The sequence below is a fragment of the Hirundo rustica genome, chromosome 14, assembly GCF_015227805.2.
Source record: "Hirundo rustica isolate bHirRus1 chromosome 14, bHirRus1.pri.v3, whole genome shotgun sequence".
Lineage (NCBI taxonomy): Eukaryota > Metazoa > Chordata > Aves > Passeriformes > Hirundinidae > Hirundo > Hirundo rustica.
The window spans coordinates 17,674,645-17,700,494 of record NC_053463.1 but is presented as its reverse complement, the minus strand read 5'-3'; the positions used below and the strand labels follow the sequence as shown (position 1 = coordinate 17,700,494).

At 49.5% G+C, this 25,850-nt stretch overlaps 1 protein-coding gene across 8 annotated transcripts in view; it reads right to left on the bottom strand.

Annotated features, from left to right (window-relative positions):
* Positions 1-8,948: 8,948 nt before the first annotated feature.
* FBXW11 (F-box and WD repeat domain containing 11) overlaps positions 8,949-25,850 on the bottom strand; it is a 63,218-nt gene continuing 46,316 nt past the window's right edge. For all 8 annotated transcript variants that reach the window (XM_040078179.2, XM_040078176.2, XM_040078182.2 and 5 more), the window contains 8 exons: positions 19,786-19,923; positions 19,118-19,236; positions 18,327-18,576; positions 17,139-17,257; positions 16,503-16,613; positions 15,910-15,988; positions 14,287-14,475; positions 8,949-11,363 (listed from right to left, as the gene is read on the bottom strand). In XM_040078179.2, the coding sequence (XP_039934113.1) occupies positions 14,314-14,475; positions 15,910-15,988; positions 16,503-16,613; positions 17,139-17,257; positions 18,327-18,576; positions 19,118-19,236; positions 19,786-19,923 (978 nt within the window). In that variant the 3' untranslated portion in view covers positions 8,949-11,363; positions 14,287-14,313. The remainder of the gene's footprint in view (positions 11,364-14,286; positions 14,476-15,909; positions 15,989-16,502; positions 16,614-17,138; positions 17,258-18,326; positions 18,577-19,117; positions 19,237-19,785; positions 19,924-25,850) is intronic.

Sequence of the window (25,850 nt, the reverse complement as noted above, 5' to 3'; positions counted from 1 at the left end):
ACTCCACATCTCCACCAGCCCTGAAATCTCCAAGGGATGGCACAGAACTCATTGCCAGGTCTGAAAAAGGAAAGCATTTCCATATCCACCGCGGCTTCTCTGCAGCCCTGCAACCTGCTGAGAGCTGGGCTTGCACTGGCCCCAGCCTCTGAATTCTGCCTTGGGTTTGGGGGCACTGTCTTCCATTTCAGTTCAGAGCTGTCCCCAGTGGTGCCCAGCCCTTCCCTGGGCACGGCTGGACCAGAGCAGCCCCAGCCCCGTATGCCTGAGGGGCTCAGCTGTGGAGAATCCCCAGTGCCAGCCCAAACCTGACCCAGCCAACCCTACTGCTGGGTTATTGGGAACGAATGGGGCTGGAATTGTGCTCAGCTCCCCTCAGGAGTGGAGAAACAAAGCCCCTGGTGTGGCACAGGTGACCATGAATTGTCTCAGAATAAGCTAAATTAAAGTTTGCCTTGGGTTTGTGTTGCCATCGCCCTCAGACTCTGGTCCTGCGGCTCCTGGGAATTCCGTGCTGTCCTCACACCACAGCACAGCCCTGGCCGAGGAAAAGGACACACGTCCAGTCCATGAGGTTCCTGAAAGCATTGATTTTCCTTAAAAAAGGAAGATCATCTGGATGCCTGTTGTGCCTGCAGGAGCTGGGAAGGAGCATGGCCCAGCATGTTTGGGTTGTGTCACAGGGGACAAGTCAAACACTCAGCAGTGGGCTGAGAAACTGCCAGGAGGTCACAGAGGCCCTGAAAGGAGTGAGAGTTTTGCCAGCTCTCCCATGAATGTGTGCTGGCTCCACAATTCCTGCTGGAAGTCCAAGTGGCAACTTGAATTTCCTCATTTCACCGCCTTGTTTCAGTTCTCCGGTCACAGAGAGAAAAAGCAAAACAAGAGAAGAGCACCCAAGGTACATCATTAATCACCCTCAGAAAATAGCCAAGGGCAAATCATGGCAAATAATTCACCAGCACTCTGAGAGGGAAGCTCGCTGGCCTGGAGTGCTCAGCCAGTTTTGACCAGCAGACTCCTAGAAATGGGTGTTTGCAGGAAACCATCCACAGAAAAACTGGGGGTTTGTTACTGGTGTCTTTTCCAGTCCTATTTTTTGCCTAATATGGCAAAATGTGTTCAGGATTATGCAGGAGGTGAAAACAAACCACGCTATGCTCACCAAAACCCCAGCTAGGTGTGAGGGTTGGAAAAGGGAAGGGACTGCAAGGACCCTGGAGAGGGACTCTGCATCAGGAACTGGAGTGACAGGACAAGGGGGAGGGGGTTTAAGCTGAAAGAGGGTAGGTTGAGATTATTGAGGAAGAAATTCCCCCATGAGGGTGGGCAGGCCCTGGCACAGGGTGCCCAGAGCAGCTGTGGCTGCCCCTGGATCCCTGGCAGTGCCCAAGGCCAGGCTGGACAGGGCTTGGCACAGCCTGGGACAGTGGAAAGTGTCCCTGGCACTGGGCACAGTTCCTCACACAGCAATGAGGGTGCTGCTAGAGAAAAGACAATGCTTTTTTCAGGATGAACAAGCACAGGCACCCCCACACGGTGCCAGAGGGACTGCAAGGTCAGAGCTGGGAAGAAGGAACACCCAGCAGGAGACTCCAGCTGTAGCACAAACTCTCCCTGTTGTTTTCACCAACAAACAGAGAGATCCCTGAGCCCCAGGGTCCAGCCCAGAACTCTGCTTCACCATGTGTTTGCCTGAAAAAAATTTCTCCTGTGGGAGCACAACCACTTCCACAACAACTTTTTCCAAGTCCAACTTGTAATTAATTTCCTGGATGTGGCATCACCGAGTCCTGGGGTCCTTTCCCAGCCTGGCAGGCCAGGAGCTGCCATCAGGAACTTGGCAGATGCTGCAGCTGGCCCAGCTGCGTGAGCTCTGTAGGCTGTGCTTGGCTCTGGGAGCTGCTCGCTGTTTCCCTGAGCCCTCCCAAGGCTTGGGAAGATGCACCAGGGCTGTGACAGATCCCTGAGGATCTCACTGCTCCATCCTCTCCATTTATCTTCTCCCAGATCCAGGCAGTTTGCCCTTCCTCAGCAAATGTAAAATACTCTGTTGTTTAAAGGATCAGGGAGCAGAAGCTTTTCCCTTCACATACCTGCCCAGGCTTCCCCTCCAGTTCTCATTTGCAGTTGGGCTTTTCCTTGGTGGATGTGCATATTTTGCCAGGTTTTGACAGCAGCAGCGCAAAGGGACCAACCCAGATGGAGGCAATGTGCAGGTACTTGGAGAAAGCATCAGATTTGCTTAAAATCTACAGTTGAAACCCCCAATAATTCCAGCCTGAGCTGGTCCCTCTGAAGGAAAACCTTGAGCAGTAACTTGGGGCATGGATCCAGCTCAGCTGGATGAGCTTTAATGTCCCTTCCAACCCAAACCATTCTGGGATTCTGTGATGGTGCCTCCTCTCTTTTTTGGCCTTACCTGTTCAGAAAAACCTGGTCATTCAGATACAAACAAATATCTTCTTTCTTTTAAACTCTGTTTCTCCAGCAGATGCAGACTCAGCATTTGTTACATTTTCAAGATACCACATATCAAGTTTTTCTAAAACAGTAGATTTGGAATCCACAGCTTTACTGAGATAGACCAAAAAAATCAAACTAACCCCAGGCTGGAATGACCTCACCACCTAAAGCCATGTAAACCAACATGGCAACACACCAGGAAGCCTTGGGAGGGTGGTAAAATTAAATTTTTCCCAAGGAAAACATTTTTATTAATTTGATAACCACCAGCATTTTATTTTGACATCAAGATCCCAGTGTAGATAATGGGAAATGGCAGCTTTCTGTTAAAAGCTTTTTTTTTTTACAGCACCATTCAAAGGGCTTAGAAGAATTTGCTCCATTTCTGTTGGAGAATTTCACCTACAAGCAGCCCTATATGTTATGTGTTTTAAAAAATATTTCCATATGTTAAAGGAATGCAACTGGTTGCCAAGGAAAGTGGCTGTGACAGCAGCAGGCTGGGGCTGTTTTTCAAGGAAAAACTGCTGCAGAAACGAGGTATCCTCAGAGGTACACTAAAGCAACACTAACTGCAGTGACCTTGAGATGACCTAGACCTCCTCATATTACAAAAATGAAAAGGGAGTTAGAAAATCTGAGGCCAATTAAGTGCCTTTTTTTTTTTTTTTTTTTTTTTTTTTTTCCTGGAGACATGATGAAATTTCCTGAAACAAAAACTTTAGCAAATTCTATAAAATACTTCTAGCTTTGGTGGAAAAATAAATTATTGCCTTTTTATCTCCTCATTCCTGAGGCATAGAACTGGCCCACTTCTGTTTGTGCAGATGGATTGGAGGGAAAACACCCACAGAAGGGCCAAGTGGTGAGATTCTTGGCACGAGCAATTAAGTGTGAAGTTATTCTCAGGGCTGCCTATTTGTTATTGCAGCAGGAATCATTAAGATTATATGGAAAGATATTGTCTGGGAAAAAGCGTGAAGTCGGGATTATGTGTCCCGAGATGTGATTTAGGGGCAGAGCTCGCCCGTGCCCGCGGGGCTCTCGGAGCAGCACCCGGCGGCGGCCGCGCTCAGGCGGCTCCCGGGGCTCGGCTTTGGGGCTGAGCTTCGCTTCCGAGGGACATCCGGGAGGAGCAGGGGCAGGGCCACCCCCGAGGGAACGGAGTCCCCTCGCTCCAGGCCTCCACGGTCACCTGCAGCCACCCGGCTGGGTCCCGGCAGGCAGGAGCTCCTGAGGGGCTGCGGAGCCTCGGGAGCAGCCGGTGCGGGCAGGAGCGGGGCTGGCCCGGAGCCCGGAGCGCTCGGGATGGGGCACGACGGGCCCGGGCCGTCCCTGCCGCTGTCCCCTGCCTTCGCCACCCGGGACGTGCTGAGCAAGAGCCACGCTGACCTCGCCAAGAAATGGGTGCGGTCAGGACAGAGGAGATCTTCCTTCCCTGCCGCCGGCGCTTGTGACAGCCCCCACAGCTCCTCGCAGCCCTCATCCCCGGAGCCAGGGTCGGAGGGACGGCGGCAGAGGGGACGCGGTGGCCGCCGAGGAGCGGGGAGCGCCGAGGGTCGGACGGAGCAGGCGCTCGCCCATCTGTGCCTCCCTCCCTCTCTCTAAAACCGAGGCTCCGCGTGCGGAGCGCGGAGCGATTTCCTCTCCCACCCAGGCGAAAGGAAAGGTCTGAGGCAACCCGCCCCGGCCACGCGCTGCGCCTCCCTCCTCTTCCTCACTCCGCTCTGGAGGCACAGCTCTGTGTCCAGCCCTGGTGAGGGTGGTTCGGAGCCACCCTTACCCAGCTTGGGTCCCGTGGCAGCTGCTGGGACCGGGGACAGGCCCGGAGCCACCTGGCCCCGGGGTGCCCAGGGGCGCTGGGAAGGGGCCAGAGGGATGTCACTAAGGGATGTCACTGTGGGGTGTCCCAGAGGGATGTCACTGCCGGTGTCACTGCAGGGTGTCACTGCCGGTGTCACTGCAGGGTGTCCCAGAGGGTTGTCACTGCGGGGCGTGCCAGTGGGATGTCACTGCGGGGTGTCACTGCTGGGTGTCACTGCGGGGTGTCACTGCAGGATGTCACTGCGGGTGTCACTGCAGGGTGTCACTGCAGGGTGTCACTGCTGGCTGTCACTGCGGGGTGTCCCAGAGGGATGTCACTGCGGGGTGTCACTGCTGGGTGTCACTGCAGGGTGTGACTGCGGGGTGTCCCAGAGGGATGTCACTGTGGGATGTCACTGTGGGATGTCACTGTGGGATGTCACTGTGGGATGTCACTGCTGGGTGTCACTGCGGGGTGTCACTGCAGGATGTCACTGCTGGCTGTCACTGCGGGGTGTCCCAGAGGGATGTCACTGCGGGATGTCACTGTGGGGTGTCACTATGGGATGTCCCAGAGGGATGTCACAGTGGGATGTCACTGCAGGGTGTCACTGCGGGTGTCACTGCAGGGTGTCACTGCAGATGTCACTGCAGGGTGTCACTGCTGGATATCACTATGGGATGTCCCAGAGGGATGTCACAGTGGGATGTCACTGCTGGATATCACTATGGGATGTCCCAGAGGGATGTCACAGCGGGATGTCACTGCAGGGTGTCACTGCGGGGTGTCACTGCGGGTGTCACTGCTGGGTGTCACTGCTGGGTGTCACTGCTGGGTGTCACTGCGGGGTGTCACTGCGGGTGTCACTGTGGGTGTCACTGCCAGTGTCACTGCGGGATGTCACTGCAGGGTGTCACTGCGGGGTGTCACTGCTGGGTGTCACTGTGGGATGTCACTGTGGGGTGTCACTGTTGGGTGTCACTGCCGGTGTCACTGCGGGTGTCACTGCTGGGTGTCACTGCCGGTATCACTGCGGGTGTCACTGCGGGGTGTCACTGCTGGGTGTCACTGCGGGTGTCACTGCGGGTGTCACTGCTGGGTGTCACTGCCGGTGTCACTGCTGGGTGTCACTGTGGGTGTCACTGTTGGGTGTCACTGTTGGGTGTCACTGCGGGGTGTGCCAGTGGGATGTCACTGCGGGGTGTCACTGCTGGGTGTCACTGCGGGGTGTCACTGCTGGGTGTCACTGCCGGTGTCACTGCTGGGTGTCACTGTGGGTGTCACTGTTGGGTGTCACTGTTGGGTGTCACTGCGGGGTGTGCCAGTGGGATGTCACTGCGGGGTGTCACTATGGGATGTCCCAGAGGGATGTCACAGCGGGATGTCACTGCTGGGTGTCACTGCAGATGTCACTGCCGGTGTCACTGCGGGTGTCACTGCTGGGTGTCACTGCAGATGTCACTGCGGGATGTCACTGCAGGGTGTCACTGCGGGGTGTCACTGCTGGCTGTCACTGCTGGGTGTCACTGCAGGGTGTCACTGCGGGATGTCACTGCAGATGTCACTGCAGGATGTCACTGCTGGATATCACTATGGGATGTCCCAGAGGGATGTCACAGCGGGATGTCACTGCTGGGTGTCCCGGGGTGTCACTGCGGGATGTCCCAGAAGCGAAGTGTCCGCAGAGCTCTATCCCACTCAATCCGTCCCCCGAGGAGCTGCAGAGCTCATCAGGGGCGAGAAAGACCTGCGAGAGCAACAGCGTCAGCCGCAGGCGCGGGGCTTCCCTGTGCTGCTACGGAAATCCCACAGACCATCCCTGAATTCCCGTGCCACGGCGGATCATCCGGCCAGAGGCTGCTCCGGGCTCAGCCGCGAGCAGAAGGTGAGAAAGACGAGACGGGAGAGAGGGTGGTCCCGGCAAACCTTCCCAGAGGCAGCCGTAAGCAATTACGGTTCCCAATTACCGCTCCCAATTACCGCTCCCACAGCGCTGCTGCTGCTCAGGCAGCGGGGCCGTTCCCAAGGGAAGACAAAAGGTGAAGACACAGCTCTGGTGCCTGGCTGGATACACCCAGCTCCTGTGCAGAGACGTACAAAGCACAAGCAAAATTCTGTGGGATCGCTCTTTGGTTCAGTTGAGATTTTGGTTTGTTAGATTACTGCTTACAATTTTAAAAACAAACAAACAAACAAAAAACTCATTACTAAAACAAAACAAAAATCTACTAAGGATAAAAGTCAACCATTTCAGTCAGTGCTGACAGATTTTAGTGGGCACGTGCCACATGTTTAGTGATGATAGAAACACCCAGGGAGACTGAGCGAGCTCAGACAGCTGAAACCGGAGTCCCTCATCCTGCTACAGTGCCTGGAGGTATATCCCCAGAGGATGTTACCCGCAGGCTGGGATAATCACCGTTGATTTTTGTAATCCCCTGCCCTGACTTAGTTCTGCTGCAGAACAAAAAACCTTTCTGCAGAGGGCAGGAGCTCTGCCCTGGAGCCCCTGCTGCCCAGAACTCTTTGGTTTTGGTGTGTGGGTGATCAGTGACTCGAGTCCTGTTCCAGCACCTCAGAGCATTGCACAAATGTGTTTAAAGTACCCAAGGAAAAGCTGGAGCTTGGAGAAGCCAACCCTGGCTGCGTGCCCGTCCCCTGGTGAGCAGCAGAAGCCGAGGCAGTCACTGTCACTGTCACAGAGCCCGGGCTGTGCTCGGCACTGTGGCACAGGGACAACCCACGCAGACACCACGGAGAGCCTGGTGCCAGAGCAGCATCCCACGGGAGCATTTCCCACTGCAGGGATGGGCACAGCTGTGTCTGGCAGCACAGTCCAGGGAGAGGCTGCATGCTTGGAGACTGGGCCTGGCCTGGGATTTTTAGCAAAACTCTGCTGGGATGGGGAGCAGAAAAGTTGTTGGTTTTTTATTTTCCAAAGGTCTTTTTTCCCCTTCATCCCCCCAGCATGGGCAGCAGTGGGGGGGGGGGGGGGGGGGGTGAAATTCTGCCCCTGTGCTGAGGTGAGAGCCCACCTGCAGAGCTGCCCCAGCCCCGGGCCCAGCGCAGGAAGGAGCTGGAGCTGCTGGAGCCAGGCCAGAGGAGGCACCAGGATGAGCAGAGGGATGGAGCAGCTCTGCTGGGAGGAAAGGCTGGCAGAGCTGGGGTTGTTCAGCTGCACAGGAGCAGCTTGGGGGTGAGCTCAGTGTGGCCTTGCAGGGCCTGAAGGAGCTGCAGGAAACATGGAGAGAGACGATTCCCAAGGGCTGGAGGGACAGGACACAGGGAATGGATCCCACTGCCAGAGGGCAGGGCTGGATGGGAGATTGGGCAGGAATTGTTCCCTGTGAGGGTGGGCAGGGCCTGGCACAGGGTGCCCAGAGCAGCTGTGGCTGCCCCTGGATCCCTGGCAGTGTCCAAGGCCAGGTAGGATAGAGTTTTCCCTCTGGAATTGTGCTGCTCTCACCCCATCCAGAGTTTGGGAAGGGTTTGACAGGAGAGGCTGGGCCTGAGTGAGACCGCAGTGCCTGTGGGAGCCCCTGCCCTCCTTGCCCACCCTCCCAGGGCACTGCCCAGGCCCACAGACGCTCCATGGGCTCAGGACAGCGTGTGGCTCCCACCCTCTGGCAGGAGGGGAGAGTCCAAAGGGGCCCCATATCCTTCCAGGATGGGTGGGAGCACCCAGGGCAGCGGGGCCTCCACGACTTCTCTGGGAAGTCCTCTGGTAGGAATTAACAGCCAACTAAAGGCTGCAACTGCAAGGGAAAACCCACAGAACAACCAAATCCCAAGGCCACCCAGGTGAGCTGGAATGTTAAAGCCTGACCTCAAGGTTTACACTGCAGATCCATCCCAGAGCTTTTGTGGCTTATTTGGATATTGATACCCAGCAAAGCCTTCAGAACCCAGGAGCTCAGCCAGGCTGCGCTTCCATACTGCGCTCTGGGCACCAGAGGGGATTGGACTCACTCAGCTCCAGGGCAGCCTCAGCCTGACAGCAGCAGTGCTGCTTCCAACACTCCTATCCAGAACCAAGATGGGGCAAGAAGTCATCTGCACTGGAGCCATTCCTGAGGCCTGGATTTGCCAGTGCTGAGCCAGAACTGCTCATATTTTTAGTACAGTTTATGGCACCTCCAAAACCATTTCAGGTCAGTGCTTCCCACAGACATGCACCAAACCGAACACTGAACAAGTCACTACACAGCAAAGGAAAGCTCAAGGCAAAGCTTTTCCTGAGTCAGAGCAAGCCCTGGAAGACTTGCACAGCTCAAGGCATGGAGGTTGCTTCAACAAGCCAGGAGATGGGTAGTATTTTAAAAATTCTCTCTGCATTCTTGGTAAAGTAAGAAAGAATCCTGGTGATGTTCCTGCAGAGGCAGTGGGGTTCAGACCTCTGTGGTGGGTGAATGAGCTCAGCTCCAGGCCTCGCTGTTCCTCCCAGTTTGTCCCCAGGAAAGGGAAGTGTGGACCAGCAGCTGCCCCCACCTGTGCCAGCAGGAGCTGGGCTGTGGCAGCTGGGTTTGGGCTCCACATGCCCTGTGCCTTCCACTGGTGTTGGGCAGGAAGGCCATTTACCGGGCAGGGACCCCCTACCCCCCAGCCAGGCTGCTCCAATCCATCCTTAACTCACACCCAAACTCTGCTGAGGTGGTCACTCATCCATTCAGGTGACAAATTAAGTTCAAACTTTTTTTTATTAAGCACATTCCACAGTACAAAGCTTTAGATCATGAACGATATCTGTACAATTTAACAGTTTCAAGAAGCTGTTCATACACCAACTTTCCAAACAGATAATTGGCAAACATAATTACAAGTTAGAATTAGACTATCCCAGTGCTTTGAAACATTAATATCGCAGTAATGTACAGTTGCTCAATTATGGTTAGCAAAACAAAGTCCAGAGTGCAGCCAGGATCACTACCATGAATCCCAGGAGTCAAGTTCCTTGGGTGCCAATCACAAAAGTCCACTGCTATGTTACACAAAGCACAAAGAAGTTTAGACTGCATGTTCAAATACCATTATCTCCCAAGGAAAAACAGGAATTTAAATCTTACACATGCATTTTTAAAGAAAGGACTCCGCTCTCCAGAAACAAAGAACCTTTTTCTTCAGGGCTGCGACAGATCTCTCTTTTTTTAAACAGTTTAATATTAAAGCTATTAGATGAGAAGGGTAAAGTAAGACACTTGCACAAACTACTGTCAAGCTTACCAAAATCTGACCTCATGGACGCTCAGGAGCGAGTTTGCTCTTCTGGACTTCATCACATTCGCTCATCTGGATGAATAAATAGCTGGAGTAACACGGGGAGGGGAGCTGGGCTCCTGGGAGGGTGGGAGGGGAGCCCCTGCAGTGAGCCCTGGCAGGGGCTGGCTGGTGACACATCGAGCTCCCTGCTGCCCCTGGGCACCGCCCGGCCCCGGGACTGCGCAGGGAAAGGCGAAAACCCAACAGAGCCGAGAGCTGCTGGCAGCACAGAACAGTGCAGACGGACACAGACAAGGAATGACAGCACAGCCCGTGCCAGCCGTGCCCTCCCCAGGACAGCCGGGCCGCGCCGCCCCCACGCACGCGGGCACGGAGATGCCGGGGGGCCGACGCCGACGGAAAATTCACTTTGCATTGCTCCACGTCTCCTCCTGACCCAAGGACGACGCAGGGCGTTTGTGTGACCACACAGGTGACAGGGGACACTGTGAGAACTGAAGAGGCAGCTATGGAGACTCCCTAACAAAAGCACGGAGGAGCCAGGACACGGCAGCCGATCCTCCTGGGATACCAGCACGGAAACGGGCACAGGAAGCAGAGCGGTGACTGGAACGGGCTCCTCACCATCAGGAAGTGCCACAAATCAAACATAAATAATGGAACTTTGGCCCATGGTTTCTTCTCCACTGAGCAGCCAAACTAATGCTACCGAGGACATCAGCGGGGGCTGTGAGGCCCCACTGGTGTTAGGGACACACAGCTGCAAATCCCGCGGCACAAAAATATAAGATACAGAACATAAATTAAACAGTTTTTAATTTTTAAAAAGTTTAGAAATTACATTTTAAAATATGTAGCTCCCATTAAAAAAAAAAACAAACAACAACAACAACAAAAAAAAAACAAACAAAAACCAAAAAACAAACCAAAAACAAAACAAAAACCCAACTAATGAATACTGAAAACCTCCTTTTGCAGAGACAATGTCTGGGTAATCGTGTCACCACCAGTGCCAGGGATCAGGACATCCTGCTGCCAAGTGCCACCACGCTGAGTGTTAGTGTGTAGTGTCAGGACGCCCTGAGGCTGGCACCAGAGACTCTGCTGTATGTACAAGGTATCTACATGCTTACACAGTATCAGAGATGAGGGAAGCACACAGGGAAGGAGGGGGGCTACAGCAAACATCAGGAAGCACAGGACGGCGAGTACAGAGCACAGGGCAAAGGAAAAGACCGTGCTATACAACTACGTCAGATAACCTAGCCTGAATTACAGGGAATCTTTAATTTAAAAGAAATTATTGGTGCAGAAACAAGTAAACTGTAATCCAAAAATATTACTGAGAAAGTCAGAAATATTTCTAAGAGTCCAACGTACACCTATGGAACAGAACTGGCTCTGAACCTGCCATGGGGAACGCCTAAAGAACAGTGGTGACTGGAAAGCAAAGCTCTGTACATTCTGGGCATGTGTTTGGCACCCAAATTTCATTGGAGAATGTTGGTTTTTTTTTTTTTCTTTAAAGTCAGACAAAAGTGCAAAGCAATATAAATTAGGCCAAGTCCTTTCTTGACTTCTGATTTATATCTGAAAAACAAGCCATCAGGGTTCAGTTTCTACGGACAATTTACATGTGAAGCTTTGGATTTCTCACAGCAGGGAAGGATAGGCTTCTGAAATTCATCTACTCCAAGTCAGTGAATTTGTAGTAAATTCAAAGACGACCACTGAGAGCAGGAAAGATTAAGAAATTTAGATATAGAATTGTGCTGCTTTGCATCTACACAGCATCTAGAACCAATTCTGACTTTAGCTGTCAATAATCTTCAGGCATGTAGTAGCCAAAAATCCAGTAGTTCAAGACTGTGGAACCCTGAAAAAGACAAAAGACAAGTGAACTGAGAGAAGGCTCACAGCAAGCAGCATCCCAAGGTGCTCAGCTGCACAGCATCCTTTGCATCCAGGCTGAGAGGGGAAGGGCAGAGCACATGCAGGAGGTGACTGCAAGGGAGCTGCCCCAGGGGCTCTGGGGTGTGCTCTGAGCTCCAGTGAAGCAAGAGCCAGGCTCTGCATGGCTCTGGTCCTTGGCAGAGACCCACAGGCAGTTTCCTTACAGAGCCGTAGTCCCAGCCTAGTGGGCACAGCCAGGGACCCTCCGCTCAGCCCCCTGAACCCAACCCAAAATGGCCAAGGGATTGTCCTTTCTGCCTCACACTGCAGAGGAAGAGCTCTGCACAGGAGACAAGTGCAGCTGCTTAGGAAAACAGACAAAAACCTCAAATGCTTTGATACTCCCATTTCCAGCCTGATGGCCCTGTTATCAGCTTGGAGGCACGGTAAGGTCTGAGTGTAATTAAATCTGAGCTTTGATTTTACCTGCCACTCCCCGAAACCATCTTTAATGGACTAGGGAGAACTTCCCTCTTCTGATATGACATTCCCATGAAAGGTTAAAACATCCTTAGGCACTTCCCCTTGACTTCCCTCAGCCCAAGGCCTAATGCTTAATACCACAATATTAGACTATCATATGGTAACAATTTTTATCATGTTACAATAAACAACAGGAATTCAACAGAAAGCAATAAAACTCTCACAGCCAACTGCCAGGACTGTCAAAATTGATCCACTTTGAAGAGCCTCACATTGCAAAGCCTGTAAAAACGTGCGCAGGGCTGCTTCAAAACTCACAAGACTGTGATGTCTGAAAGCTTATAAAACTGTTTCATTAAATGTCATGATGAAATATTAGCTGTTTGACCATAATTTTATGTAGATTTAGGTTTTTTGAATTCTGAAGTCAGACAAACCTGTCAAAAAGTGACATCACGGCATCTCTGCATTAAAGGAAATAGCTGTTAAGGGACTGTCATTACCACCACCAGGACCTCGGGGCTGCATGGTCCCAGCTGTGCCTCCTGGGCCAGGCAGACTGAGCTGTGCACGACTGCCAAGTCTGCAGGACGTGAGCAGCAGAACCCCCTGCCAAAGGCATCTCCCACTGCCCTGGCAAACCCCACAGACGGAGCCCTGGGTGCCACGTGGCCAAGCGACACCAGCATGGTGCTGCCCAAGGAACTGGCAGGAATTTTATTACAACTCCTCGTTTCTTGACCTGAGGGAACAGCTGCAGCTGGGCCAGGGCAGGCTCAGACAGGATTTTGGGAGAAGTTTCTTCCCCCAGAGGGTGCTGGCACTGCCCAGGCTCCCCAGGGAATGGGCATGGCCTCGAGGCTGCCAGAGCATTTGGACAGCGCTCCAGGGATGCACAGGGTGGGATTGTTGGGGTGTCTGGGCAGGGCCAGGGGTTGGATTCCATGATCCTGGTGGGTCCCTTAAACTCAGGCTAGTCTATGTTTCTGTGTTTCTTTTGTGCTTAAGACACACTATATGTGGCTTTTAAAGAACCCTGCCCAATCTGTAACTTAAAACCAGAATTTGTCCATCTCAAATTATCGTTTTAGTTAACAGAAGCAAGCACGAATGCAGGACTGGAAGGTAGATGGAGACTGTTCATAAAATGCAGCCTTTCCAGGTGTCCCTGCCCCGCCCCAGCCCATGAGTTTCACTAAGCTTGCCCTGCAGCAGGGTTCTTAAAACCTGCTCTGAAGGGAAGGTTTGGCTGGGATCTGCACATGGCTCGTGTTCACAGCATTAGAGATCTTCCTTATTCCAGGGCCTGATTAGAGGAATGCTGAGAGGCAGCTCAGCCTGGCAAAGGCCAACTGCTGACTCAGACCCTCCCTACAAAGCAATGTGCCAGTGTCAGGTCCAGAGGGGGCACTGCCCCAGTGGTTTTAAAAGGAGTTCAGTAGCAGGGAAGGCAGCCAGCCCTTCCTGAGGTGAAAAAAAACTCATCTTCTAGCGGGAGCACCTCGAAGTGCATCTCCACAAGGGAGGGGATTTCCCAGCCAGACAAGAGATCCCGCAGGAGTGCAAAAACCTGAGGAACACATTGCCACAGCAGGGACAAATGTATCCAGAGAGAGAATGAAAACCCCTTCTTACAGGAAGGCTTTCCACACTGTAAGTGTTCATTATCTCCTTCAAATAAAAGAAATCCTTCCTGTTGGGGCAATGTCACTCCCAGCTCCTCTAGTGGTATCTCCAGTTCCTCAGAAGCACTGGCAGAGCCTGCTGTGCTTTGGAGGGCAGTGCCTGTGTTTGCAAGCCCCAGCAGTCACAGGCAGGTAGTCTGAAGTGCAACTGTTGGCAGCAATAGAGAGAAGAATCCACACTCCCAACAAGGGGCTTTGAGCACTGACTGCAGTGACTGGGAAAGGGAACCAAACTCCAGCGAGTTCTGGGCTCTTGTTTCAGACAGCTCTGAGCTGTGCTGGTGAGCTGACAGCTCTCCCTGCCACCTGTGCTCCTCACAGAGCTGCTGTTCCTGCCCCAGGCTCAGATCCCTGCAGAGACCCTGCACTGCTCCTTGCACAGCTCCCCAGAGCCAGCAGGTCCATGGAGAGCTCCCAACAGCTCCCTTTTCATGGGACAGCTGGAATGCCTGTGCCACACACCAAGGCTCCTCAATTCCCAGCAATGCTGTGAACATATGACAGCGCTCTCTAACATGTCTGAACACCCAGTTATAAGCAGGAGGGATTCCAGGAGGGGGAAGCTAGTCCAGAAGGACATGCTGGAGCGTGACCACACAAGGACTAGACAGGGAAAGAAGTGGCATAAAAAGATTTTTTCTCCCTTAAGGAAAATCTCAGCTTGTTTGACTAAGCCAAGCTGCAGGCTGACAAAACGTTTCAGACGTTTCCCAGATCCACCAAACGGGGCAGCCTTACCTTCTGAGGGAAGTAAAGTGCAGACTGTTATCTGGAGATGTAGGTGTATGTTCTAGATGGAGAGCGGGTCTCGTTCTGGGCACTCGGCGGCACGTTTAAGAAATCCCAAATCAGAATTGTATCGTCATGGGAACTACTAATGATCTGAAATTCATCAAACTGGAGCCTAAAGACACGTCCTGAATGTTCCTGTGGGCAAGAGGCAAGCAGTCAGCAAGGCAGGAGGGAAACACTGCAGTGCACTGGTATCACACAGGGATCTGGACACACAAGGTGTGTTCAAACTCTGCTGGGCTGACTAAAAAACCTTCATAATAACACACAGATTGAAGAAATGCTGCTTTTGTGTGCAAATTCTTTACAGAAAACACACTGCTCCCAAATCCAGTGCTGTACCCTGAGCCTCCCTCAGTGGGTCCAGCCCAGCCACAGGCTGAGATTACTCCAGATGGAAGCTGTCTGTCCACCAAGGTGCAGCAATTTTGGCCCCTGGCTGGTACTGATATTCTGCCAGGGCTCCTTCTCCTGCAGAATTCTCAGTTGATTCGGTTTTTGTGCACCCTTAAATCAACACACCCCAGCTCCACCCTGCTGAGAGGATCCTCAGGGCTCACACAACAGCAGCCAGGAATTCAAACACTGCCATAAGAAGAGCATATGCTCCAACAGCTCTTCAACAGAACTCGAAGTGGCACAAAAAGCCCAGAAAAGGTTCTTCCCTTAGTCCTGCTTATCCACTTTCATTAAATTTAAAGTGATGACTCTGCCTTTATTGGAGAGGTAACCCAAGAGAAATTGGCAGAGAAATCTCAAACTCCAACCCGAGCTACAGGATACCCACAGAACACAGAAACAAACAACTTTTTCACTAAAACTAAATTAAAAAATAGTTAAATCTCATTTCTATACAGACACTACTGAAGAGAAAGAAAAAGGAGAAGCACTTCCAGCCACATAAGTACTTCTCCAGGTGTTGAAAGGCCAAGTACACGCATCACCTACAGCCAAGGACTCTGAGTTGCTATGCGCTTGTCAAACTGACTCCTGAAGTAACGTTCCACACACACTTGGGCGAAAAGAACAAGGAATTCATTCCTCCATCTATTTTTAATTAAATCTGCTGTCATAAGCCAAACCCCTCATTACAAAGAAAAATCTAACTTAAGCAATTTAAGCCTTAAATGTGACAGTCCTCTGAAGGGCTGAGAGTTCCTGTGGCAATCTGTTGGACTCAGACTCCCTTCTCCCTTCCCAACTCTTCCTTCCAAAGTGGAGGGTTAGGAGAAAAGTTTGGGAAAGGCTCACAAGATTCTTGCCCCTTTTTTAATAAAAGGAAGATTAAATCCGGCCCTACAGTGATATTAGGGAAACACACCAATAACCAGAGTGATGTGATACAGTATCATGATGATTTCTTTTTCTTTTAAGAGATCTGAGAATCTCAAACAAAAAAAATTCAATCTTTCATTTAAGCTCAGATGCAAATCATTCAAGATATGACAATAAATTTTTCTTCATTCTTAAGCCCTCTAGGCTTCATAAACCATGATGATATTCCCACCTATCCCACAATAACGTACTAAAACACCCCAGATAACCGCAAATGAATTAATTTTTACTTACCACTAATGTACGCAAGCATAACGTACTCGCTGGGGCTCGAGGGTCAAGAGCAGCTTGCAAGTCCCAAACTTTAATTTTCCTTAAAGTAAGAGAAGCAAATCATTATGAAAACAGAGAAAATAACATCCAAAGCCCCAGAAAGCTTGCTAGGTTTTCCCTACAGCTACTTCCTCAGGATCAAGCACACTGTGAGAAATACTAATGCTCAAGCTTGTAAAGCCAGGTAGTTTTGTCTCTTTGCAGCAGCAGTGATGACTCTGTGATGGCTGTGACAGACAAGCTGATATTGCACATTCCCCTCTGCAATGTGGGAATGAAGCTGGGCCCACCAACCCCAGGCAGACACTAAGCCCAAATAAAAGGCTACAGCCAAACCCAATTCCAGAATTGTTTTCAGTAACTCTCCAGGAAGAGAAAGAAATGGAGAATTTGGATATTGGATTTAAGTGCCATGAATCCACTATGCACTGCATTGAGCAACCCAGGGGTGCTCTAGAGAGCAGTCCTGCCCTCAGCCCCACAGAAATGGTCTGCAGACTCCTGAGCGCCCCACAAGAGAAAGGCTGAATTTAGGGAACTGCTTTCAGACCTACCCATCGTAGGCTCCACTAACAATCCTCTTGTTGTCGAACCTGATGCACCGAACCAGCTCTTCATGGCCTTCTAATACTCTTAAACAGGCACCACATTCAATGTCCCAGAGCCTGGGGAGAACACAGGAGAAAGGCTGATTCCCACAGCCAGGGTTAAGCAGCTACTGCCAGCTTTGCTGTGGGAGGTATGTAAGTTGCTTTAAAAGGTGTCATTCAGAGCAGCTGCACTACACGTATCAAAATTGATGAAATCATTCAAAATTCCATGCAAGTAAAGCTCAGATATGTGTTATTCTGGGAGATTCTAAGAGAGCTTTTTCTATTCTCTGTAAAGCATTGATTAGAAGTTCAGAAAATAAGAAAACCAGGGAGCAGTGTCTTCCCCATCTCTCTCAGCAGACGACAAGGTGACATAGCAGTAGATAAGAGGTTTTGCTCACTCTGAAACCTCCGTGTCCCACTCTTTCACAGGGTTGTGAAATGTTTACTCCCACACCGAGGTAAGCCCCATTCATAAACCATCTGTTCCAAAGGCAAGCCACTCCAAGGAAGTGTGGCAGCATGAGAGCTGAGGGAAATCCTGTTTCCAGGACAGAAGGCCCCCGTTACACACAGGCAGCAGCCGGTGGCACCCACCTGATGGTGTTGTCCGAGGAGCCACTGACCACGAGGCGGTCCCGGTACTGCAGGCAGGCAATGCCGCGCTTGTGCCCGTTCAGCGTCCGCACAAACTCGCACGTGCTGGTGCTCCACACCTGGGGACACAGGACAGACTGCCTGGGAGCTGCACCTAACAAGGCCTCTGCACTGCACAAGAAGGCACTAGGAATTCAGGGATAGAGAGGCCAGAGGCTGACAGAGGAGTGAAAACCCACAGAGCATCTTCAGAGGCAAAGAGCAGGGCGCAGGCACCAGTGGCGACCCAGCAGTGACAGAACCACAGGCACTGCTATAGCACTGAGAAGAACGGGGCATTGTATATAAAATATTTTAGGGTGGCAAAGACTGCTCCAAATGATTTCAAAACCTTGATTACGCTCTGTAAGTTAAGAATAATTTTTAAAATTGGAGTTATCAAACACAAAACCCTCACATTTTTTAACCAAATAAATTACTAGGAAGCTCTCAGTAAGAGAAGGTCCAAATGGCCTTTAAGCTTGGTTTTAACATTAAAGGGTTCAATCAACTTTGCCATTTTTAATGAACAGTAACTGAAGTTGTAATGCAGAGTATCAAGTGGCTCATTTTCCAACAGAAAGCACGGCAGGATCTCCGGCAAAGATTTGGATGTGGAACTGCCAAGAACTTCTTGGCCCAGGCTAAGGCAGCTCTGGTTCAGAGAGGGCAGGGTGGAAATGCCTTTGTTATATTATTGCATTCTGGGTAACTCAAATCTTCTGGTATGTAACAGCCTTCAAATCTAGCTTCTGAATCCTTCAAACATGGCACAGCCCAGCTGAGCTGCTGGGAAGGCGTGGTGAGGAAAGGCACTGCTGAGGAATTCCATGTTTGGACAGAACTGCCAAGTGAAATTAAAAATCCCACTGGAAAAAGGCACAGGATGTACCACATTTAACAAAGCAACTGATCTCGAGACAAAGAGCTCAAGCAGCAAATGGGCTTTACTTTTCTGCAGCTGTACGGCAGAGGCCATGAAAATATTCCAGTGCAGTTGTGTGCCCAAAGTCACCAAGAGCCAGCGAGAGGACGCTGCTCACTGAGAGACACCAGGAAGGCAAGGGGCCAGAACTGCTCCTGAACCCCTCAGCTGCTCCAGGGCTTTCCTTGGGATCCAGAGTCCTGGAGCAGAGCTCTGTCACTTACCTTGATGGTCCTGTCCCCTGAGGCTGACACGATGTACTTGTCATCAAAGTCCACCACGTTGACAGCAGCGCGGTGTCCCACCAGGACGCGGCGCAGGGTGATGTCCGTGGGGGAGGCCATGTCCCACACGGCGATGGACCTGTCCTTGGAGCATGTCACCATCAGCCCATTGCTGAACCTCAGATGGAGCACGGCCTCGTTGTGGTGGATCAGCGTGTTCAGAACTTCCCCGGTATTTACATCCCAGACTCTGCAGGACAGAACACAGTTATCCCAAGGGAAGCTGATGGCTCTGCAGGGTGTGAACAGGCACAAGCCTGCCCCAGTCTCCACGGGAGAGCTGTGGCTGGCTAATCTCTGGCAGAGCTTGGGCAAGGCAGGAAGATGTGTGCTGGAAGTGTCCTCACTGTCAGCAGAACTGCAGTCAGGCAGCGCTCCGTGTGTGCTGAACACCCTCTCAGTAACAGTCGCAACTACAACATGTCAGAGGGCAGTACAATAAACCCTGACTCAAGAAATTATTCTATAGTAGTTCCATCAGCTACACCAAAACTTCATGATATGCCTTGAATCCCTCAGGTCTTATTCCTTCAAAATTCCTAATGCTAAAAAGAACAAAACAGATTTGGAAAAAAATTATTTAATGTGAAGCTTTGCCAAGTGTGAGTATCTTGCTTCTGGAATACAGATATCACATTCCTTTTAGGGATGTTTTCTGATGTTTAGAGATTACTGAAAATATTCCCAGTCCCGATACTAAAATTATTTTCGTGCAAGAATTTAACACTCACCTCACTGTAGAATCTGAAGATCCAGTTACAATAACTCTTTCATCATACTGCAGACAAAGAACTGAGCCAGTATGTCCCGTTAATACTTTCAAACATTCCAAGCTTGTTTTGTCCCAAATCTGTTAGAAACAAGGGTAAATGGTTTATCAACATCAAGAACATGGATCCAAGACTTGAACATTTGTCACAGCTGCGAAGAAAGGAGGAAAGCCAGAGACTCCACGACGAGTGAGTCTGCCCCATCAGTGGGCCTCGTCCTTTCCTTTAGCTTAAGGAAGTCTTGATGTAAGTTTTTGAGAGAACAGTGAAATAACCAATCACCATGAGATCAAATCCTGGCTGGCCAAAGGAAGTGCCAGGGAGGACGAGCACAGCAGCGAAGTCCTGGCAATAAAACAGCCACAGCCAAGGCCAGTGGCACACAGAGACCTCCCCCTCCTGGGGAACACTGATTTCAGGGCACATCTTTGGAGTCAATGGAAGTAATCCCTGGCAGTGCTCCAAGCTTTCAGAGCAGAGTGCAGGTGAGGACTTTGCCAGGCTCAGACATCTCACCCTCACCAACCACACAGAGCCACTGTCCCGTGAAGAGACACAAAGGAGGCACAGGCAGCTTCCAGGGCAGAACCCCACTCACAGGCAGGGAAAGAACAAAGGGAGGTGCTCACCTTAATGGAGTTATCTCGTAGGCCACTGATGATCTTCTCATCATCATACTGTAAACAGTAGACCCCTTTGCTGTTCTCGGAGCGGCACTGGATCCTTTGCAAGTTGTGCCTCCCACACCTCCAGTTGGATTCTATAGTCTGATCAGAGGATAAAAAAAACAGGAGTTGGGCCTCAGGCTGCAGCAGGTCTGTCCCACATCCCCCAGCTTCCCACTTTTACACACAACATCCTTGAATCTGAAGGACATAAAACAAATCTCTTTTCCTGCTTCCAATAAATACACACAAACCACAATGAATTACCATTAGCACTTCTGTAATTTGTAATGACAAAGGCTGTGTTTAGGGAGGAAATCATGGTCAACCAGCCTTAATGAGAATTACCCAAGGAGCCCTTACAGAGGTACATTCCAGAACCCTTTCCCCCCATATTTATGTGACCAACCAACAAAAACTGCAAAGATGAGACCAGGAGCTCACATGGTGCCTTGTTCAGCCTCACCTGGGTGACCAACATTACAGAACTGCTGAGTCCAACACGTGGGTGAAGGCATTTCCCGGGCCTACCCTTCCCCTATCCAGCCATATCACCCATTAATTGTACTTACACACCTTGGAAAGAGGTTTTGAGATATGAAACCCTCCTGGAAGTACCTAAAGCCCTGATAAAAATAAAGCTTAACAGGAACTGTAAGGTTTCAAATAACCCAAACTTGCTTTCCTTCCCCCACTTGAAATCTGTGGAAGAGTAATTCTCAACATTTTCATTCTGAGAGGTATTTTTAAGGAGAGAGACCTGGCACACCTTAAAAAGCTGCAAACTATTTCACAGCAGAACCAGCATGATTTTCAGGTGTTAATCAGCTTTATTCCTTGTTGGAAAACCAGTGCTGGATTCAAAGAAATGTGGGGTTTTGGACAGGAAGATCCTGTCCAAAGGATAGACTTAAGAGAATATATGCCCAGAACTCCAGGCCAACACCTCCAGAACCTGGGCAGGCTGGGATGCTTTCACCACAACAGGACATCTATTTAGCTATTTCCCTGGGATTCTCCCCAGATACTGCATGGAAACCTGGGGAGAAGCTGACAGACTGGCAGTTTGTTTGGAAAAATATATTTATTACAGAATCTTAACTTCCAAAGCAGTGGCAGGCACCTCTGCAGCTCCTCCAAGATTAAAACTGACTGAAAAGACAGAAGTGGAGTGTGACTGTGACACCCCAGTTCTAGGAAAACATGTCTGCTTCAAGCGAAGACTGATTTTCCACTTTGTTTTCCACGTGTTTGCTCCTCCAATTGTCTCCCATTATGCAATTTGGAGAGAATTATACCCGGTCCTAATAGAAACCTGATGGGCCCAGGAATTTGTCTAAATCACAAATACGAAGAGATGCTTCTAGAGGAGCAGCTGACAGATCACTCATCCCCCTCATTCCCTTCCATTTGGTGGGGAAGCTAAGGAAATCAGGATAGTGGGGTGTCAGTCTGGGATCAGCTTTCCTGGCCAGCCAGTGCCCTGCTGATTGTCACACTGGGAACTGGGCCCAAACCTGCCACTGCTCCGGAGAGATCACCCCAGCTCATCTCCTTGCTCAGCATGGAATGCAGGCTTGGAGGGGGAAGGAGAGGCAATTGCCAAGCTTTATCTCATCTGGGCTAGGAGGGCAGGAGTGCAGCTCATCAACCTGACCCTCAGAAACAGGAGAGCACTAACAGCAGGAACCAATATAATTATAGATCTGAAGGCAGCGGATTTAAATATGCAATAGTGACACTGGAGACACAGGAGATAAGGCACCAGAGATCCCAGTCAGCCAATTTAAATAGTTTTAGAAACTATTTATGTTCAGATACTCAGTTCTGAATAGTCTTAAGGGAGAGCTTCCCCAAAGCCCTGTTCTTGGAAAGGTCTGCACTAAGCTTGCACCAAGCATGTACCAGAGGAGCTGTGAATGCTCTGTGAGCACTTCCACACTTCAGCTTTCTGTGACAGCCACTCCCAACAGCTCCAGAACACACTGGGAACACCCCAAATCAGAAATGCTGCTGGTCACAGCTTCCCAAACAGAGCAGCATGCAGTGGAAGTTTGCTCACCAGGCACCGGGGACACGAGCTGGCTCAATTCTCACAGGTTCACTATAGGAAGCTACTTCAGCTGCTACCCATGAGAGAAATGCTGCCTTCAGATAAAGGAAACTAAAAGTCTTGTGTATCTCTGAGAGAGCAGTAAGGCACATACAGGTGCACATTTCAGTTCTGTGAGGAGATTTCATTTCATGTAGCCATTATGTGGTGTGGCTACTGTGAGAAAACAGTGCTTGTTTTTGGAGAAATTGTACAATCCCCTCATGCTGCCTTAATTCTTGGGATGCTGGGAAAGCAGCCACGACACACAGAATGTACAGCAGCATTTCCCTGGGCAGCAGAGTGAAACCAGATGTGCACATCCAGAGAAATAACATTTGGGGTGACTGAACAGACTGAGTGGGTGGGCAAGTGGAGGACCCTCCGAGAGAAACATGGTTAATGAAGAACTGGAAACCACATGAAAGCCTCTGCTGCAGGGAATTTCTGGTCACTGTTCCATGGTGCAGGGAGTGAAAGTCTTCATCTCCTGCCAGGAGATATCCTAACTGGATATGCCAAGTAGGGAGGACAGCAGGTATGAGGAGATCACTGTGTCTGGGGATTCTTATGAGCGTCAGGGAATCATGGTTGAAGAATCCCACAGTTTGTGTATTTATGGTTCCAAACCAACACCCTCTACTGTATTTTCTACAGATGCCCTCAGAAGCCTCATCTGCCTCTAAACTCGGGTTTCCCAGTAGAAGGCAGAACAGTCTCCTGAGCTCACACCCCCAGTTTCTCACACTCTCCTAAAAGCTCACCAGAGCAACAGCAGCGAGGAGCTCACAAATGCTGCACAACCAACAAAATCTGGATATACAAGGGATAAAGACCAAGCATTTGCCAAAGCATTTGCCACAGCAGGAGAGTGATTTGGCAGCTGAAGTGGTGCATAAATGGAGTGAAAGAAAAAAAGGCTATTTAGTGAGAAAAGTACAAACAGAAAATAGTCCAAGATGTGGAGGTATAGCCAAGCCCTGACCATGCCAGAATACATTCACTGGTGCAAAGATGCACAGTGAAATAAATGCAATTCATCTGCATTAACAGCTGGAACATTAACTATACATTGGAATTGTTAAGGATAATCTGCTAGGAACAGTTTGGTTTTTTTTTTCCTTTACCATTGGATAATATACACTGTATTCAGCTCCTTGGCTAACAATTGCATTTTTATCCTTGTGAATGTTATTGCAGAGTAAGTGGGTTTATCTTAATCCCATAAACCAAGGAGTTTCTGTTCCTTACACAATCCTCCTGCAGGACAAGTGGGGCAGGAAAAAGCAAAAGGAATATCCACATTTGTTACGTATGTAGGGATTTCTCTTGATGCATTAGGCCATGAAAATCCAACCCTTTGTTCTTCTCATGCTTTCTTCAAAGAGGAAAAAGAAAATCCCTCCTGACCACGGCAGAGGGAAGGCACAAGTAAATGAACTTGTGTCACCAGGGCAAAGAGGGCTTAATAATTCATTCATGATGAAGTTGAGAGGGTCTGATAAGCAAAGACTCCCAGGTCCCCTTCCAGGGCTGCTCTCCAGCCCCTTTGTGTTAAAAAGCAGGAGTGACGTGGGGCAAGAAGAACCAAGGGGCCAAGCCAGGGCCCCACCCTGGGGCAGCTGAAAGGGGAGTTCTGCCCTGCTCAGAGGAGAGAGCTGCAATCTGTGCCATGCACCACAAGAACTTGGTCCCTCCTGTTCCAAAGCCTCCCCTCTCCTTGGCCAATTTCATTTATAAGAAATGCTTTTTGGAAAGTGCCTGTGGAATAGAGATTTCAAAGGCTGGCTGAAAAAAAATTTCTAGGCATATAATGCTGACCAGATTCTCTCCACACATGCACATAAAACAGTACTAAACAAACCCATTCCCCTCAGAAATTATACCCTGAAACCTTCATAAACAGCCATTTCCCAATGCTGGTAGGGACTTAGGGCAAGAACTGACTTTTTCCCCCTTTTCAAATGGTCCCAAGGCTTTAAAATGTCAGTTCCAGCCCTAAAACCTGAATGTTTTCAGAAATCAGAAGAACACAGAGTGTTTATCTGATGGCCTGGCACCACATCTTCCTAAAGTCTTAAAAAACCCCACATTTTTATTCTCATCTTAATTAGGTGGACCCAAGTCTCCATAGAAATGAACTGAGGGCACTCATCATGTGCCTCAAGATAAGGTGAACATTTATGAAATGAAGTCTTCTCAACTCATTACCAGAAATAGATACTTGTGCTAATCCTGAGGGGACAACACAATAGTTGGCCAAGCTTCACAAATAATATGGAAAAATTCTAGGGATTTGGGGTTCTGGAATCAGCAGGATTAAATTTCCCAGCCTGGCACAGTGCTGGAGGACAGGGCCCCCTAGGAATGGCCAGAAGGACTCCCCGCTCCAACCGGGGGCTCTCCACAAACAAGAGCTCACAACAAGTCCAGTTTTCCAGGAAAACCCCCAAACCCAAAAGGTTTTCCCTTTTAAAAAAGCTCCTAAAGAACCCTGGCAGTTCAACATGTGACTTGGAGACGTTTGCAGGGACTGGACCACCTCTTGTGAAATTAAACCTAATTAAATATTTGGCTTCACCGTGGAGGTGGGGAGTAACCATCTCTTTCCAAGAATTTGGTTTCTGATCTCTAAATGTCCTCTTATTTTCAAATCAAATTACTTCAGAAGTGACATTAAGTTCCTAAAATGTGTGTGGCATGAAGTAAACAGCCACTGGCACCACCACATTTCTGGGGAGGCAAGGGAAGCTCCCTCTGCCAAACCCCTGCCTGTGTTACCTTCAGCTCCCACCACTTCGTGCTTGCATGAACTTTTGACCCACAGTGCAAGTAGAACCCAAAGCAAAGAATTCAAATTTGCTGTTTATCATTCCCCGTTTTTCCTTCCAAGTGTAAATTTGGGTTTGGGACTATTTTTCAAATTTTTACAGTCAGCGAGCACATTCTGCTTTGAGCTTATCTCTGCCCACAACCCAATTCAGCATCAGCTGCAGTAAATTCCTAACTCACCCTTGGAAACAATCTAGCAGGATTTAGTCAATCTTTGTGGTAAAATACCAAATGACAAGATATTTGTGCTCCATCAAATGTATTTTACTGTATTAAAAAAGCACATCTTTGGATTTGTTTTTAAAAACAGGTATGTAATTCCATAAATGCTACTATGGCTTCCTAAACTCTGACCCTCTGACAGAAACAGGAAGAAATTAAAGAACGAGGCAAATATTTGAAGAAAAAACATTTTGGTATTCAGAGACAAGAAGTTCTTCATCACATCCAAGATGAAAGTCTTATTTAAGAGCTTCTGCATATTGCTGTGAAACACAGAAGAATGGGGAAAGCACAAAACTTTGGAAGAGCAACAAAAACAGGAAGAGGAGGAAAAAGTCAGTCTTGAAGCTAAGTTTGGTTGTTACTTCTACTCGCTCTCTGCATCTTAAACAGCGTTAAAAGCTCCTTTTGACAGCCCTTTAGGGAAACAATTTGTGAAAAGTACGTTAAAGGGTGATTTATTTGAAAAATTCTAATAGAATTTTGGAAGTGGAAGAATTATTGGGCCCTTGACTTTTAGCACAAACACCAACCCCACTCCAGGTCAGAGAACCTGGTAAACAGGAATATTTCAGAGGGCTTGAGGGAATAGGTAAGCAGGGGGAAATCTGCTGTGACAGAAACACACTCATTGCCACAATACATTTTTAAATCCTACTCTTTTCCAACTCCCAGCTATTCAAAGACTGGTTTTTGGTTTTTTTTTTTAATATTTATTATTGATATTGGGGATGAGAGAAGTACAAGGGGTTTTTCCTACTTGCTTCATCCTAGCAAGAAGTGTTCAATTCAGGAGCTTTGTCAATGTGCACTGGAAAGCAAATCTACAGCAACTAAAGAACCAAAGCATTAAAGAGCAGATTGGGGTAATTCAAAAGCCCTC